The sequence below is a fragment of the Acanthochromis polyacanthus genome, chromosome 18 (genome assembly GCF_021347895.1).
Source record: "Acanthochromis polyacanthus isolate Apoly-LR-REF ecotype Palm Island chromosome 18, KAUST_Apoly_ChrSc, whole genome shotgun sequence".
NCBI classification, from domain to species: Eukaryota; Metazoa; Chordata; class Actinopteri; family Pomacentridae; genus Acanthochromis; species Acanthochromis polyacanthus.
The window spans coordinates 11,515,608-11,534,167 of record NC_067130.1 but is presented as its reverse complement, the minus strand read 5'-3'; the positions used below and the strand labels follow the sequence as shown (position 1 = coordinate 11,534,167).

General features: G+C 47.8%; 1 protein-coding gene across 1 annotated transcript; it reads left to right on the top strand.

Moving 5' to 3' along the window:
• Positions 1–192: 192 nt before the first annotated feature.
• On the top strand, positions 193–18,109 carry smad7 (SMAD family member 7). Its single transcript, XM_022203618.2, has 4 exons — positions 193–1,692; positions 2,574–2,627; positions 6,124–6,195; positions 17,191–18,109. The coding sequence occupies exons 1-4, from the start codon at positions 1,227–1,229 to the stop codon at positions 17,727–17,729; spliced, it is 1,131 nt and encodes a 376-aa protein (XP_022059310.1). The 5' UTR covers positions 193–1,226; the 3' UTR covers positions 17,730–18,109.
• The last annotated feature ends 451 nt before the right edge of the window (positions 18,110–18,560 follow it).

Genomic DNA, 18,560 nt, shown 5'->3' with positions numbered 1-18,560 from the left:
GTGTGGCCAAAAATGTTTCCCAACCTGCTTTTCTCAACTTCACACTTTGTCAACTTTTTTGGGGGTAAAAACTTTCCTCTTTTAAACGTTTGCTTGCTTGCGTGCGCGCGCGCGCGTGTCACAGTGTGTGTGCGTGAGAGCGTGTGTGTGTGCGCTGTGGGCTCTACTTGATCTGTTTGCGCAACACAATCACATTTCTTTTAAGCGACAGGGTGTCTAGACACACACGTGACCGGGCGCGTCAATGCGCACTGGAGACTGGAGACGGAGCAAGGGCACCCAAACCATCCGCCTCATTTACAGACAGAGAGCCTTTTACCCCCCTCGACATCACTCGTCGGCTCGCTTCCTTCCACACTCAGCCACGGAAACTTCGTGTGAGATACGAGCTTGGATTATTTGATCTTTGAAGGGATTCGGCTGCTAAAATAGGTTACAAGGCTCGGTGCGTGGACGCAAGAAGGAAAAAAAAAAACGAGTCTCTTGCTTTTTCCTCCGGCTTTTTTTCACTAACGCAACTCAACTCGGGTTAGAGATCCAGTCCTGGGTTTTTGCTCCCTGCCTCCAGGAGACCACATCCATCTGCAGACGACTGGTGGACGATAACGGATAAAAAAGCCTCCGCAAGCCCGGTGGAGAGCCCTACTCTGTGCAGGCGGATCAAGGATTTTGTGGATTAATGCTCTTGAAGACACAGCGACGAGTCTCGCTTTCCATGGGATAATTGCGATAGCGTTTAGGCTTAATTAGGCCCCAGTTTTCCTCTCATTTACACTAAAGCCACTGCGCAGAGAGACGGGTTTTTGACAGTGTTTATTTGCTGTAAAAATCGCCACGGAGCAGCTTTTTAAAGGGGTCAGTTCACAGCGCTGTAGGTTGCACATCACCAACACATTCTGGCTACATGCAGCCGGGCTGGAGCAGATTTCCCTGACCATATAGAGGCGTATTGTAGTTTTAAAAGCCCCGAATGTTATGGTTGTGTATCCCTGGAGGAGAATCTAACTGTCCCGTGAACCCGGACTGCTTATTTCGGCGATCTAGTCTGCAGGAGAAGGCAACAGAGACTGGCGTATGCTACAGATTTCCTCTGCTTATCCAGCTCCCAGTTTTTCCACCGTATTTTCTCAGGCTGCTTGTCATTGCCTGGACTCGGATCCCGGAATCTTCATGATTTGCGGACACCATGCTCGTTTTTTAGCCGGGAAACCCTCTTTTCGTCCCGCATGTTTAGGACCAAACGATCGGGGCTCGTCCGGCGACTCTGGAGGAGCCGTGCGCCCGTGGAGGGCGACGGGGAGGCGGATAGAGGGACGCATGGCTCCGGGGGCTGCTGCATGGGCAAAGCGACAAAGGTGGCCAAGTCCAACGCAGGGTCCGAGGCTGAATTGAAGGCGTTGACCCACTCGATACTGAAAAAGATCAAAGAGAAACAATTAGAGGTGCTTTTGCAGGCGGTGGAGTCCAAGGGGGGTGCCCGCAGCCCCTGCTTGCTCCTGCCCAGCAAAGTGGACGCCAAAGTGGGTCAACAGTCTTACTCTCTCCCCATGCTGCTCTACAAAGTGTTCAGGTGGCCGGACCTCAGGCATTCCTCGGAGCTGAAGAGGCTGTCTTGCTGTGAATCCTACGGGAAAATCAACCCAGAGCTCGTTTGCTGCAACCCGCACCACATGAGCAGGCTTTGTGAACTCGGTGAGCTGGAATTATTCTCTTAATTTTTTTTACAACCCCAAAAAGTTCTGAAATTGCGTTTGAATTCTCTGGTGGCGGGGCCTCATTTTTAAAATCAGATACCGTGACATTATGTCAAAGAATTACTAGACTCCTAAAGGGCTAATTAGCCTAATTCAAGTGACATCACCTCTCTTGGCACACTTGTGTTGAGTTTCCATAAGGTCAAACTTGACCCGAGCGTGCCAAGTGGTCCTCTTTCCCCGTGACTTGGCGTCAGTAGATTTCATTTTGGCATGTTGGTATTGAAACACTTTTATTTATGCTTTTAAATCCGTTAGTTAGACTGCACCCCTGATTTAAGAACGTGGCTATTTTGGCACTTTAAATGCGTAAAAGCTGTTTATTCCAACTTTTTCAAACAAAAACAGCCTATCTGCTATTTCAACATTTCGTAATTGGCATTTCCAAAAGTGCACAGGGACTCAGCCAGGGCTTTACAGTCTTTCCACGGTGAAGTTTCCAGGATCTTTGTGTGTGTGTGTGTGTGTGTGTGTGTGTGTGTGTGTGTGTGTGTGTGTGTGTGTGTGCGCGCGCGCGCGCGCGCGCGCTCTTGCTTGGCGTCCCCAGCCAAAAGAGGCCCGTATCTCAGTTTGTCCTAGACGCTGATAGTGGCCCTTCTGGCGCCAGGCGGCCCCCTGTTTATCTGCCTGCCAATGAAAGGCAATAGCCGCCCGGCCAGCCTCCCTGCCTGCCTCTCCAGGCGGAGCTGACAGACACAAATCTTTCTCCCTGAAGAATGACAACTCTTATCATAAAGTTTAGATCTCTGCCTTGTGTTTTTCTCCCTTTTTTCCTCATGCACTGCCTCTTATTTTTTCCCCTTTCCTCTCTCCACACAGAGTCGCCTCCTCCTCCATATTCGCGCTACCCCATGGACTATCTTAAACCACCAGGTGAGCTTTGGTTTTTGCATCCTCACAAGTGCATGTGTATTTTACTGTCCAGGCCACATTGTGTTCACATCTAAACAACATGCTGTTTGCATACAGTCTTGCACACTCCCTCTGCAGTGTGGATTTGTGTGTGTGTGTGTGTGTGTGTGTGTGTGTGTGTGTGTGTGTGTGTGTGTGTGTGTGTGTGTGTGTGTGTGTGTGTGTGTGTGTGTGTGTGTGTGTGTGTGTGTGAGAGAGAGAGAGAGTGTAGGAAATGGCTCCATGTTATGTTGTGATTTATGATAGCAGTGGAGGGGCACGCCTGGCTGGCTGGCCAGTTCTAGCATGGCTGGCAGCCAGGGCAAGGCAGTACAAAGTTGAGATACCAGCTATAGACTGACTGGCACATCACTGGGGGCAGTGTCTGTGTCTGCATGGGGGAGGGAGGGTTTGTTTGTGTGTCCGTCTATCTATTGTGAATCGCAGCGCAGACAGAGAAACAGACCGACGGCGGCGTCTCTGGAGCCAGCCTGCCTTTATATCAGCTCAATTCATCAGCAGATTGAGGGTTTCTGTGGCAGGAGGTGTGTCACTGCCCCACATCTCTGTTTGGATGTGTTTGTCTTTGCATTTCTGGATGTATGTTTTGTCCACACATGGCGACAGTTTTTCCTGCCCTACATGTTTTGGTCCTGCTCCCTCCACCTGCGCCAAACTCCACACGCTGCCGTGGTTGTCATCTTATTCCTCAGTGCAGGGAAATGGCATCAGGTTATGTCATCGCCTGTTATATCAGTTTTGAACTGTTAAATTTCACGCTATAACCAGAAAAGTGTGAGACTGAAGGAAATATACAGTCATTTCTATACATGTCACAGAGAAGGTGACAATGATATAGGTGCCTGTGTTGGATTATTCATTTTTTTCCATCTCTATATTGCTGTTTTGTTCATTTACCCGTCTCGCTGTCTGTCAGTGCAGAAAAAGCTCAGGGTTAAACAATGACCAGTCAGCCAACCAGCCGCCAGTTAGTCAGGAGAAGGAGAAAGTGGCTTTCAGTGAGTGGAAACAATAGGAAGTCATTGCAGCTGCAGCTGCGGTTCTTCAAAGCCCTCTCTTCCCTCTGTCATCTTTGTCATCTTTATATACCGTGCTCCAGCAATATTGTTGCACTTGAGAAGCATTTGCAAAATGCTAAATACAAACAAAACTGATCTACAATGTTGGAAAGTAAGCAACAGACAGTAACATCCTCTTTACTTTCCACTCTGATGTGACGTCTGTGTCATTGTAGAGTCACTGTAGTGTCTCAGTATGAGTTCAGTTGGAGACTATCCAGTGATGAAAGGAAACGAGAAGGTAAATAGGAAATGCAAGCTGGATGCAGGCAAAGGAAGTGATTATACAACTCCTGTTACCACCCTGTTTCCCATCTCAGAGCAAAGAGAAAAAACTTGCGTGGGAATTAAATGTTGCAAACAAATGCGAAACAGTCACATAAAATATTGAGTCTAACAAGCAAAGTTTTTACGCTTTTAAAAAAGTTTCAACCTGCCTTTCTTGAAGGTTGTACTTCCTCAGTGATGAAGTGAAAAATGCAGCAGTCTGCAGCTCACCTGTTACATCGTTTCCTCTTTTGGTCACATTCAGTCGATGCAGCTGCAGTCGTGGTTAATCAAAGGATTTTCTGTCTGTGCATCTGGATATTGGCAGAGCAGGGTGAAAGACGTGTTACTGGAACAATGGAGCGAGCTGGAGGGTGCAAACACACAGGGCAGATGAGCTTAGCGTGCAGAAAGGGGTAGGGGGTTTTTACCACTCCCTCAAGGAGCTCATCAACTCATCCCTGATACAGGACGCTATTACAACCTTCTATGCTGCTCTCTGTATTTGCTTTGTATTAGATTGCATTAAATCATCACTGCGTTTGTGAAATCTGCATAGTTAACTTTTAGTAGGCAATCAGACGCTGTAAATATGTGCATTAAGCTGAAGAGTGATGGATTTTATGATGATGGTTTTATGATTCCAGCGAGCAGGAAGTGGGGTTATATGTGTCAGAGTGCCTGTCCGCTCCAGTAGTAGCGGTCAATATGAAAGCAGCCCAGACATAAAACGCTACCTTGTTTCTGCTCTGGGGAATATAAGTCACACACTGTTTAGCTCTTTCTCTCTGATGCCCCCTCAGTCCTGTGGTCAGCTGTGAACTGTTGCCCGGGAGACCAGGGCAAGGCTGCTGGCAGCCAATGAAAGCGACGCAGGCTGGGTTATGCCCGTGCATCTCGTTACTGAGACCACAGCAGGCACGGGGCAGGGTGGAAGGGAGCAGCGAAACCACTCTGGTGCAAGCTCTGATCGGGGCCAAACAGGAGGCCAATCTAGTAGTATGGAAGCATTCAGCAGACACAGCATCATATGTGGATTAAATCACCTCAACCATCAGATGAATAGTCACTTTTTTAGGGACTTCTGTGTGATCAAGAAGTCAGTAGAACTGTCAGAAAAACCCAACATTAACATCATAACTCATTCAGAATGGAAGCGACCGGCGCAGCATTCTGTGGTTCAACGGCTAGTAGGTGTAGCGCAGCGTTGACGTGCAGCAAAAGGAATGTATCATTAGTGAATACCAAACTACCAGCAGCAGCCCGGCAGCAGAGCTCGCCTGCTCCCAGCGGTGTGCTGCTCCGCTCAGCACACACAGCAGTTCTGTTCAAGCTCCATTCAGGTGTCTTGTTGAAACTAGTAGACATTACAAGTCTTGGAGGGAGTTTAGCATTCAAATGTAAAAACGACGAGGGAGAAGGAGAGAGATTGGCTAGTTTTTGTCTCTCATCTGCCCGCTGGTTCGCCATAAAGAAGATTTACAGTAAACAGCTTTGAAGGCCTGTCTCAGCTCTGTCTGTCTCATTGTTTCTACTGAGATGGACTGTACCCTGCTGAAAGTTTAAATTCCAAGGCAGCCACATGTATTTTGAGGTTTGTACATGATGCTAAACCTGACATTTCAGGTTTAGCATCAAGTTTAGACCTTCCCATCTTGACAATGGCTGTGAAATTACTTTGAAAAAAAGTGTGTGTCTTTAGAGCGGATCAGGAGGACAATTATCAGACAATTAGGATCCGAAACAGTCTTCTAATTTTTGATCTGCATTTGGTTATTGAGCGGGGATCAAAGTGTCCGGCCCCGAATCCTCGCCTCGGTAATTAGCAGGAAGAATACAGCTCTCTCCAGATCAGCAGCTCCTCTATGCAGGGAAGCAGGGCTAACGTTCCTCCTGAAGCAGTGGATTATGGGGGATTATCGGGGGTGTAAGAAACTCTCTGCTGTAAGTCTTCTGTGTGTGTGTGAGAGAGTGTGAGCTCCGTCGTCAGCGTCTTCATTAGGCATTGATTTCACCGGGGTGATTGACGGCCTCACAGCTGCTGCTTTGCCGTCTCCCCTCACACACATGCAAACACACGCATCCAGGAACACAGTACTAATGTGAAGTCTCTCTCTCTCTCTCTCTGTTAGATTCTCCAGACTCTGGACCTTCATCCAGTGATACTGGGGGAATGACATACTCGGCCCCTGTGGGGCCTTCAGGTAAATATATATATTCCTGCAAGCAGATTCCCTCCTCATATTCCTCATTTTCTTGTCTTTTCCTCTGTATTATTTTCCTCCTCTGTTTTCATTTCCTTCTCCTATGCATTCCTCCCAACACACACACACATTCATCTCCCCTCCATACTTGTGATGATGAGGCAGTGATTGTGGGGGCCCCTGCTTCCCCTCTGTAATAAAACAGCCAGTGAAGGAGGGTGGTGTATTTCTCCCACTTCCACATAAATTCCTCCCTCCTGGCTCTTTGAACAACGTTCCTCTCTTCTGCTCCTCTCTCCGGCTCCTTCTCATCCCTTTCCCGTGTCATGTTGTAATGGAAGACAAACACGCCGAACCGTTGTTTGGAGAAGAATATGTTCTGTGCGTGTGGTATAGAGGGGAGAGGAAAAAAATTGACAAAAAAAGAGAGGCTCCGACTGACATTTGAGTGTTTGTTTGGGTGTGTTTGTGCGTACAGGGGATGTCTTTGTAGACGCTTAACTCTCCTCTGGGCTCTGTGTGGATAAGAGTGAGACACAGGCGCCTTTCTTTTCTTCCAACTCTCATGCAGGACGTGTTTCGGGCTTCCTCAGCTTTTCTCCCATAATCCCCCTTGGCAGCGTTGCCTTCCTTACACAGCGCCCTGTCTGCAGGCTACAGAATAAGATGCCGTTCGCGAGAGAAAGAGTTTGAGATTGCTCGGCGCTGTTCTCTGCTTTTCCTTTGCCTCAGATGGTTCTCATTACTGGGCCTTTAAAGCCTGTTTTATGTCAGTTGGTGTTCGCTGCCCATTTCCCCCCTCCTTTGTTTGGTGGTAGGGGGGTGGAGGAGTTAGTGTGTGTGTGTGTGCATAGATGGGGGAAGAGATCGGAGCTACACGGACAGAATCAGCCTCTCCTCCTCCTCCAGAGCATCAGATGGACACTAAAGTCCTCCCTATGTGCATTAACTAAAGACACATTTTAGACCCGGTTCAAACTGTGAAACCCAAGAAGTGGAGTCTTAACAGGCGCCCCAATGCTCCCTCCCTTACTTTTTCCCTCCCTCGGTAAGGCCTACACCCCTCCTCCTCCTCCTCCTCCTTCTCTTCCACCTCCTCCCCTGTTTTCCTTCCTGGCGAGGATGACATGGCAGCGGCAGCCAGCGCTCCAGTGAATGGGCCTCCTCAGTAAGGAGCGGCAGAGGTGGAGAGGCCGGGGCGGGATGGCCGAAGCATTCTGCCCTCACGATTTCCCTGGCAAAGCAAGAAAAAAAAAGGCTAATCCATTCCTCCTCTCGCTGCCTCCCTCCCTCACTCCCTGCTTCCCTCCTTTTGCTCCCTCCCTCTGGGGCCCTGACAAAAGAAACATGGCTCTCCCAGAGGCCCGCTGCTGACCTTCTAATTCACTCACTCTGCCCTTTTTATGTTCTTCTCCAGACATATTTACAGAGAGGAAGGAGGAAGAAAGAGGAGGGTGGCTCTGAGGGAAGGAGAGTTGCAAAGACTTGAAGTCAGCAAGACTTGTGCTGCTACTTTTTTTAAATACACTGTAGAAGAATAATTTGCTTGATAGAAAAGCTAGCAGCTCTACTAGTAGGGAACAGGCGAGCGCATCGCCCAAAAGGAATCCCTATTCATCCAGAAACACGGTTCAAACAGAACCGATGAGATGAGGTTCTTCCCTGATTATCCATCTCGGAAAAGGCTCAGACCATCCAGGCTGGAAGGAGTTAAGTGAGCTGCGACAGCGACAAGCGCAAATGCAAACTAGGCTGCCTGCCAGGCTACCAGCTCCAAAGCTCCTCTCGCTGGCTCACGTCATCAGCTTGGAACAGAGCAGAGAGGAGGGAAGAGGAGTGGATTGGAGGCAGGGAGAGAAAGGGAGGAGGGGGGGGGGGGGGGAGTGGATGGCTGGAGGCCTGGAGCTGGGTGTTGGGGTGTTGATCTTGGTTTGAGCTGGGGTGAGGACTTAGCTCAGGGGTTTAGGTTCACCCAGGAACTGAGGAGAGAGATCAAAAGGGAGATTTTGAAATGGAGATCAGGTCGGGGTTAAGAGGCCGGCGGACTGCTGGTTATGAGTCTGTGGCGCGTTAAGTCAGTTGTTGGAGACTGTATCTTGCCTTTGGTGGAGTTTATGAGCTGCTCGTTGCCAGTCATCCATTTTGTCAAGCTTAAAGAGGCCTGGAACAAGTTTTTCTGAGAGTTTTTAAACCCTTAGATAGCTGCTGGCTGGGCTGTGAGTTTGACAAAAACAGAGGTCTGGGCTGTGTGTGGGTGTCTTGAAGTTTTGTCACGCTTCTGCTGCTATGATACCTGAGCTTTGGTACTGATAAAAAACAAAACATTGACAAATTTAGTGCCTTTTCCCTCGTAATTAAAGAGTCCAAATGTTAAACACAAGCAGCCACTGAAGAACTTAGTCCAAATAATCAGGATTACAAACCCAACCAGGCATTTAGTGGTAACTTTCTGTACTTTTTTTTCTGATGGTGATCTATTGTGGATCAATAGGCCTTCTTTAAAGTCCAGTTCAGACTCCTGTTTGTGCCAAACTCTGGGATGTGCGGCCCTGATGTGTGTGTGTGTGTCGGTGGCATGCCTGTTGGTGCCATTGGGGACTGACCCGGAGTGCCTGAGTGTAAGAGGATCCAGTCGGGCTGTGGTGACATGTACGCACACACACACACACACGTTTTGACACATACACACAGGCAGGCAGATAGAATGACCTGGTGCGAGCCCTGGCGCACGGCCGACTGTCACACAGGCGCTTCCTCCCACTGCAGGTTAAATTTAGGCCGAGTTGTATTCTTATACCACCAGCCAGTCACCTCACTCGACAGACAGTCGGCCAGCCCTTCAGTCAGTCAATTAGTCATCCGGTGAATCGGCTGGAAGTATAACCTTCATCAGGGGCTCTGACAGAGATTAAATTTAGTCTTGGCACTTCGGCTCATTAAATCAAACTAGTTCTGCTGTCATATGGACGGCCCCAAAGAAACGGCCCATTTTTGGTGCAAACCCAGGGAGAGAAAAGGCCCCGTGTGCTGTTTTCGTCCTGTTTGCCGTGCCGTATTTTCAAGAAGCGCATACATATCCAGCAGTACTTAGTGTAATACCTTAGACACTATCTTTGATTTTTTTTTTTTCCCTCAAAAAATAACTTCCAGCAATTAAGGGCTCAACTCCGAAACAGAGCACCCTCAGTCTCCCTCCTCTCCATCGGCATTCCTGCCTTGTTTGGGTTAGCAGGGAGAGGAAAGGGCTGCGCAGGATATGACCTCATGTCTTTGAGGAAAAGGCGAGCGGACAGGGAGGCAGCCGAGGCCTCATCTTGACGGAAAAAAACACTGGAGCGCACCAACCAGCAAGAAGGGAGGCTGTAAAACAAGCAAAAGAGAGAAAGAAATTGAACATGCGTCTACAAAAGTAAGAAACGTGTGTGTCGCCTGTTTTGGATGGCCGACTTTCCACAGAGACCCTTCAAAGAGAAAGCGAAAACACTTTGGTCACCATAACACAGTCTCTGTTTTGGTGGTATCTTGATTTTCCCTTTTGTTATTTTTTTCCCCCTCTTGCTTGAACAGCAAGAGGAAGGAATGAAGTAGGGAGAGAAGATGGCGGCTTTGGGTGGAGGGAGAGATGGCCGGCAGCTCTGCTCTGTTCTCTGTAATTTGGAGGCTGTGTGTTAGCCAGCGAGTTGAGCAGAGCAGAGCCGGGCCGCTCCGTGCCGGGCCAGGATCTCTCATTACTCCCCACTTCCTCTCCTTGCACGGCAGCCAAGCCGCCTCTTGGCAAGGGACTTAATTTTGGTTTTGGCCGTCCTCTGTTCCCCACCCTGTGTCATTATGCTGCACAAATCGAAAAAACAGCACACAGAGACAGCAGAGGATGGAGAGAGAGAAGAAGAAAAAAGATAGAGGAAAGTGTGCCTAGCTTGCATATGTTTTTCTCCCCCCCCCCAGGCTTCAGATGCATTTTGTTGTCTTGTACCATCAAGACAGAATGACACCTACCTTAGCGTAGCCTGCTGATTGAAAGGAGGGCTATGTAGATTTGGCCAGGAGCCAGAGCTGGAGGGAAGCCCAGAACATGTTACAGACATGAACATTGTTTTGGTTTGCAGTCACTCTGTGGAAGTGGATTTTGACATTACCTCAATGTATGAAGATATGAAGGACAGAAAGAGAACGTGTGAAGTGGAAAAGAGAGGAAGGGAGGGATAGATCCCCCGCTTTTAGCGCGATAAAAACGGAAATGGAAATAAGTGGAGACACATGCCTGTAAACCTTTGTGAGTGTGTGTCGGGTTTCTAGTGTGACACACAGTGCTGCCGTCTCCACCCCTCCGCCTGCTCATTCATGCAGTTTGTCTTTTCAGAGAGGAATATGTCCTTTTTTATTTTTTATCTCGGTGACAACCCCGTCTCTAGCCACCTCTCTATCACACATCATCATTAATAACAGAGTAACGACGCGACAGAAAGCTCGCATACAACTGGCTCTGCTGGTTGTCTGCCTCGGTGTTTGCGGTGTCTGTATTATTTAGTTCCCACGGTGTTTTTAGCGCCACAACAATGTGGGCGATTGTTCGGCTTGTCTGTCCATCCGTCTGTGGCACCGTGTGTGTGTGTGTATGTGTGTATAAAGGGCTCAGAGATACAGATCCTGCGGGTAATCTTTTAACTTGTGTGTTTGCAAAAGTGAGCTGATGACATCATTACAGCCTGCCTGGCACCCTGTATCCAACTGGCTGGTGTTTATTTGTCCTGTCACCCTGGGAAATCTGGGCTGCAGGGAGTGGTTGTGTATATGTGTGTGTGTGTATGTGTGTGTGAGGGTCAGACTGATGAAGTGTTGGAATAATAACTCAGCAGGAGTAGGAAGGAGGTGTTACAGGGGACAAAATCTCCCTCGGCGCTGAAGTGCTCGGCTGCAATTTTTTTTTTGTCGTAATATGGAACCAGATGGAAGATGCTGCCTGATTAATTCTAAAAACATTCCTGTGTTTTATCTCAAGCTGAGGAAAACACCATGCCGGAGTGACATCAGGACATGTGGATCATGTAATTATGGCAGAAACATCCACTCGGAGAAAATTATACTGTAGATGGAGGCATTAGGAAAACATGCGCCATTTCTTCTCCTTATCTTCTCCACCGCCGAGGCCGGATGGTTCATGTTAGAGATGGCGTGTCTGCAACTCATTCTCTCTATCTGTGTTTCTGCAAGGAGTCAGATCTGTAGATAGCAAAACCGTGCCACTCCCCTGTGTGGTTTTCCTGCCATCAGGGCTTATTTAGGTTTCCTGAAATGGGGGTTGGTGGGGGGAGAGGAAGGACTTGCATCTTACATAATCTGCCACCCTAAAGCGTCTCTTCCTTTCTGTCTAAACATCCATCCGTCTGTCTTTGAATCTGCCTATTAGTGCTAAAAAATATGCGTTTTCTGCTTTAGAGCTGCCGCTGCGCAAATGATGCGCTTCAATGGCAAATTATCCCTCCTAAGTGCGCGTTTTACGTCATTTTAATGCTTGATAAACAATGAAAACTGCCTACATTTGCTGGTTCAAGGCGAAGTCTAGTGGAGTACACCTGCATATGTGAAAAGGGTTGAGTAAAGCCTTTGGTGGTTCCAGAGGGAGCTGCACAAAGCTTGATAAATGGCTGATTTCACCACAATAGGTTCAGGCTGCAGACTACAGGTTTAACAATGAATGAAAAACTAAAAAATTGGGTGAGGAATTTGAAAAAAAAACATGAGCTTACCAGACTTCTGTTGCTTACCTGAATCTCCGACTTATCTCAAGTTGCGTTTAGGTGACGTAAATAGAAGAATGATGCAGAGACCGAAAAGGTTGCGATCTCTGATTCTCGAGCATTAATGTAGTGTGTTTTTTATGTGTCAAACAATGTCACAGGATTGCAATGCACAGTGCTCTTCAACCCTCTGAACCCCAAAACCGGGCGGTAGGTTTGAAAGATACGTTATAAGTAGAAACTCAGCTAAATTAAACTGTTCATCAGAGGCTGAAGCTGAGAGATTTTCAGTTTTCAGACAGTCCTTGAACATATCTGGAAATTTAAACAAATCTAAATTTAAAACTGTGACCTTTCATCAGGATCGCTTTAATCTACATGTCTTATTATTATTTTTTAATAATCTTCAAAAGTTAACTACTTGCATAATTGTCTCAAAAGCTATAAAATTCTGCTCTGCTTGGAGCGAGTGTGAAGCCATGACAGTACCCTCTGCAACCAACAGTCATGCGACACAAATTCTGGAGTTTTTTTAGATGAACTTGGCTGAACTGCAGGCTTGTTTACACACAGCTGAGAGGAGGCAAACAAAAAATGAAAATGTAAGGGGCATTATATCCATGGTGTGGGAGCTATCAGTTCTTCCACCGTATTAGTAACCCCTGTGTGCACACTGAATCCAGGTTTTTAGCATTCAGAAGAGTTTTTTTGAGCCCTTGGTTGTGCTGTATCCATAGTAATAGAAGCAACAAAATGCCTAGAGACTGCTTGGGGTTCTGAGCAGTAAGACAAACAATGCAACCCAATTGATAAATTTATTGGCATTTTTTTGCTCGTTGCGTATTCTTCTGCAAAGAGAACCAGTCACAGTCATGAGCAGACACCTTTCAGCGCCACAAAAAACCCCAAACCAGACTGTGTACAGCTTATGGCTTAAGCTTACAAGACTGCGGTGTTGTATTGACGCGAGGCGAGGACGATTCTTTACTGCAACAGACCAGCTGATGCTTTTTTTTTCTCTCGATCGGTTGCCTGTCATTGAATTTCTCCAGGGCAGAAAACAGTCCTTGAGGATTACTGCTGAGGACTCTTAACTTAAAAACTGAGAAAAAACAATTCATTTGTGTACAACAAGAGAGGAACGCCGCGCTTCCAGCTAGAAGCACACACACAGGGCTATACATATACGGCATGGCAGAGAGAACAAAAGGAATGCCTCCAGGGTGACCCTTGACCTTTGGAATAGACTTTCCCCGGCTCGAGAGAGGGTGTTGACTTAGAAAATAAGGCACCGTGAAAAGCCCCCCCTCCCTCCCCCCCCTCGAGCTGTTTTCTACATGTCTTCCTCATTCCTCCTTTCAGCCGCCGTGTGTGTCTGATGACGACAGGGCCATTACACGTCTGAGCAGAGACACACACACACACACACACACACACACACACACACACACACACACACACACACACACACACACACACACATATACATACATACATATATAGAGAGCTCTCAGGGATCAATGCCAGACGGTTCTCAGGAGCCTCCTCACTATTTACCGATGTTGAAAGTGTTGCGTTCAGAACTGAAGGTTGAAGATTGCGTGTGCGTGACGGTGTAAGCGTGTTACTCGGTGACTGTGCTGACTTCTAAGAATAGCAGCAACCTGGTGTGTGTGTGTGTGGAGTCAGACAGAGGTAATGATTAACCTTTCCAGACTGTGTTTCTGGCCCTAAGAGAAGCACCCAGTCTGTCCCACCCCCTCCCTCACCCTCACCCCTCCTCCCCTTCAAACCGAGTCCAATTGTCTCAGCTAGCGTGGCGTCCACTCTCTGAGCCCGGGGCCCATTAAAAACCACAGGGGAGCTAACACCCTGTCCATTTGCCAAATTTGCCGTCCTCGGCGTTAAGGTTTTCAGGCATTGCTCTGGAGGTTTTATTTAATAACGGATAATTACAATTTCCTGGTTATGGTGCAGTACAGCCCCCTCCTTCCCCTTCCTCACTGTCCATACAAAACATAAGCTGATCATCCGTTTAATACCAAGAAAACACAGGATCCTGTTGTTGTTTTCACGAGGCCACTAATGGTTAATATTCTTTATTTCTAACGTTGCAGAAACTGCTTGCTTTTTTTTTTTAAATTAATGAGGCCTGTTTATTTGTGTTATTCCCCACTGTCACATGCACTGTGCTTTCAGCGGCAGATCTTAAATCTGTCATAAATTTTAGTGCTTTGCTTTGTAGTTGAACCCGCAGGGACACGAGGGAAAGGATGGGGGTCACATGTGGACCCCCTCCCCATGGGACAAACCAGAATGGGACAGAGCAGCAGCTAGACGACTGACAGGAGCAGCACAGAAAAGGGCCAGGGTGACAGATGGCCTCGGGCTGCCAGCTAGCCAGCTTATCTCCAGCGAGGAGAAGCCCGAGACATGGGGGCTGAAAGGCCGCCGTGCAGACGAGCAGGTGGGGAGGCAGACAGATAGCTAATGCTTCGATAGGCAGACATCCAGATAGCAGACAGACACGCAGACAGATGTACAGACAGCTCTGGGATATCCAGGGGGGCTGGAGCTGATGCAAACACAGCGGTACTGGGACACACACACACCTATGTGAGACGCACCGGAAATAGCGTCAGACTGCAACATGAGGAGCTGGAACCGGCAGACACCTCGCACGCAAACACACGACGTGTTAAAAATTAAAATTCAGTGAAATGAGCCTTGCACTTGGAACAAGGTGTGTTGATGTGGGACCACTCGCATTAGAGTGTGTGTGTGGCTTGTTCTGTGATCAGCAGCATTACTCATGAGGTGTAAGCTCATCTGCTGTCAGGACAAGCTGTGAACATACTCTTCACAAGGCGGCGCCCCACAGATGGAAGAGTCTGCCCGTCTCGCTTTCTCTGCGTCGATATAACAGAATAAGTTTGGGTTTATTTACCTGTGAGCGTCATTTGAGCTGGACGGGATACTGTGAGACCAAGTGAGGACATGGATTTAGCAAAAAAACATGGGCGTCTGTCAGGCAGGAAGCTGTGTTTGCAAGAGCTTGACTCATATACGGGAAAAAAAGTCAGGATATGTCTACTAATTATCAACTTTAACCGCATCTCTGGCAAGATGGGGCTTGTGATGTAGTAATTTTGCAGAGTAGTTTTGCAACTTTTCCAAAAAGAACAGGATCTAAGTACTTCTTTACACCCCTCCTGTACTCGCCGAGCCTTTCTGTTGCCCATTATGTTTCCTCCTTTGTTGTCTTTCTATCTCCAACCCTTTGCTTTTATCCTTCCCTCACTTTTCTCTCCTCTGCGGTTCTCACTTACCACCGGTCTGAGTTTGCGAGAGGGGAGGAGGAGGAGGAGAGGCGACGAGGGAGGGGAAACGGGGCAGTTAGTGTAGTCCTGAATAGCAGGGTGTTTTCAGGCTGCAATGACAGGCTCAGACAGGCAGCCGCTCTAATGACCTCTGACGCCAGGCCCTGTCTCTCCCAGCAATAACAAACACACACACAGGGCCCCACAGGTGAGCTCCACCAGCAGGCCCTCTGTCAGCTGTTAAGAAAGTCCAACCCGTCCTGCTTCCCTCTTATCAATCTCGCATGTTCCTGTATGTAAAGCAGACCAAAAAGCAGCGCTCGGCTCGTGATCGGAGACTGTGTGACATCAGCCCGAGACACAAAAGACACTTTCTGTCTCTTATCTCAAAGATAAATGCTCCTTTTCCCTGCATTTAGTCCAAGGTAGATAGCTGGGTACTTAGTTTCCCCCAGCACCCCATGAGGACGGGTTTATGATAAACTCCCTAAGGCTCGGCTCAGACCAACTTCAAAGAACACAGCTCCTCTCGTTTTATGGAAGACATGCTTTCAGTTTTTCTGCCCCCTTCGCTCTCCTCCTCTGTTTCTGCCTCTGCTCTCCCAGCGTTGTCTTTTTCTTCCCTTTTTTTTCTCCCTCCCAGCGTCTAATGAAGGCTAATGACAGGCCGGGGTAAGTCCGCTTGGGCCGGCACAGATCCTGCCGCATTAACGTTGCAGTTTGTCTCAGACGGGACCTTCCAAATTACCGGTTACATTCACAGCTACTGCCAGATGAAAGAACGGGGGAGTCGGATGGGAAGGATATGTGCAATGGCTCTGAGATTGGCTTTTTTTCCCTTCTTCTCTTGTGCATACATCTCCCTCTTCCAAGCTTTCTTAACCTCTCTCATCGAGGTGCTGCGAGCTGGTAGAAAAAGACTGTCTAGTGGCTGATTGAAGCAATGAGGTGGTGACCTCAGAAGCACAGGAGACAGGAGAGGAAGCAAAGTTGCAAAAGTAACAGTCAAAATATGTGAAAAGCATTCCTTCTCTTCCCCACTCCACCCCCTCTTTCTTTCCTCTTGCACTCGCTCTGTCTCCCTCTGCTTCCCTCGCGCCTGACTGGCTCCCACTTTTCTAGCTGGGAGTAGCTGGGAGCCAGATTTCTGTGGAATAGAGATATGACGGAGAGAGGGATGGCGCGGGAGGCACTCTAAAGGGGGACGAAAGAGAGGGAGAGAGGAGGAGGGAGGAGTTTGGAAACTGGAGCACGGCCAATGCTACACTTCTGTTTTACGCTCAGGGGAAACTTTAGACCCGAGAGGCCCGGCTTGTCAACGATTCAGACGCCGGGGTTCGAGCGTTAACGGCCTGCCTCTGCTCGTCGGCATAAACATTGTTTGTGTGGAAGTCTCGCTCGCTGTTATCGCGTCCTCGTCTTTTGCCAGACAAGAATTCGGAGATAGCTCCTAATTTCCTCCAGCAAGGCGAAGCACGATGCTGCGTGGAGATGATCGGGGCGGTCGCTTGACGTCAGTACATTGTTGGCAACGCCGCTACAAAAATACAGCGAGCCAGACAGAAGATAAGCATTTAATGCCTAGATAAATATTGTACTGCGTGTGGACACTTGTCTGCCAGTGTCTCTGAGTTGCTTGTCTTGTCTGAAGTCCAGGAATTCCGACGTGGTTTTCCTGTATGGCAGAAATTGTGGATGACAGTTTAGTTTTGGCCCTTGACGAAAGCAAATTCTCCATTTCCCGAAACATGGATGAGGATGGAGTTGTTCAGAAAGTGGCAGCGTTGAAGTCAAGACATTTCTGGCCAGATCTCATCTCATCTTCCCCCCTCTGTCTCATCCCTTTTGCTTTACTTTCTGAACTACACATTTTACATTTCAGCTGTGTAAAATTGCTCAAATCTAACCATTTCTATCTCTTGTTTTCTCTCTTTTAGATTCCCTGGCGTTGCAGGAGTCTGGCGATCGGGCCCATTGGTGCGTGGTGGCATACTGGGAGGAGAAGACCCGCGTCGGGCGCCTCTACTCGGTCCAGGAGCCTTCTCTGGACATCTTCTATGATCTACCTCAGGGGAACGGCTTCTGCCTGGGCCAGCTTTGCTCCGACAACAAGTCCCAACTGGTGCAGATGGTGCGGGCCAAGATCGGCTACGGCATCCAGCTGACGCGTGAGCCAGACGGGGTGTGGGTCTACAACCGCAGCTGCTACCCCATCTTCATTAAGTCGGCCACACTGGACAACCCGGACTCGCGCACGCTGCTGGTGCACAAGGTGTTCCCCGGATTCTCCATCAAAGCTTTTGACTATGACAAGGCCGGCAACCTGCAGAGGCCCAACGACCACGAGTTCACGCAGCAGCCTCGCACGGGCTTCACGGTGCAGATAAGCTTTGTGAAAGGCTGGGGACAGTGCTACACCAGACAGTTCATCAGTAGCTGCCCGTGCTGGTTGGAAGTCATCTTCAACACTCGATAGCAGCAGCCTTCCTCTTCTTCGCCCCCTTCTTCCCTCCCTCACAAACAGACTACAACCCACTTTTCCTTTTTTTGTTCCAGAGGTTCAAAACACAGAAGAAAAAAGGATTTAAAAGAAGAAGAAAGTCTAAGGATTCTGACAGACTTTGTTTAATAAATGACTAAGATTTAATTAAATAAGAAGCGAAAAAATGTATTTTATGTTATATATAAATATATTATTAATTGTAAATATGAAGACGTTTTATATGCATCATTATTTATGTATTGTGCAATGTGTTGATGAGAAAAAGAAAATAAGATGCACTTTGCTTAATATAAATGCAAAACAAAGAAATGCCAAAATAAAAAAAAAATACAAATAATATTTCTTGTCCGGTCTATCTTTGGGTTTCATTCAGTTGTTTCCTGTCTTCTTTTCAGAATTCATATTGAATTATATGAATGGAGCCACATGCCAGTTCTCTAAAATCTAGTTTGGAAATCTAGTTTGATGTTGTCTTCATTTTAACCAAAGTCGACATCGGCTTAACTTCTTGCCGCTGAAGGACTTTGATGTCATGCTGCGGATCTTAAAAGCATTTCCTCTGAGACAACATGAGTCAGACGGTGACGGAGCCATAACTCACTGTCCCTGCTCCTACAGGCTCATTATGTCCCTTAAAATCGTCTGTTTTTCCTGAGTTATTTGTGGACGAACGTCTCTCCTTCCTCTCTGTCATTAACCAGCTGATGACATCACAGCCAGGAAGCCGTAATGACAAATTTCAGGAACCAATAAAGTCAACAGAGGGTCCGGCTTCCTGGAGGAGCCACTTTATTTAAATGGGTT

What these genes read in the sequence shown, in the direction of transcription:
- smad7 (XM_022203618.2), top strand. Translation starts at nt 1,227, where the DNA reads ATGTTTAGGACCAAACGATCGGGGCTCGTCCGGCGACTCTGGAGGAGC. An exon ending in GGACTATCTTAAACCACCAG is followed by an intron (nt 2,628 to 6,123) that starts GTGAGCTTTGGT and finishes TCTCTCTGTTAG; the next exon opens with ATTCTCCAGACTCTGGACCT. An exon ending in GGCCCCTGTGGGGCCTTCAG is followed by an intron (nt 6,196 to 17,190) that starts GTAAATATATAT and finishes TCTCTCTTTTAG; the next exon opens with ATTCCCTGGCGTTGCAGGAG.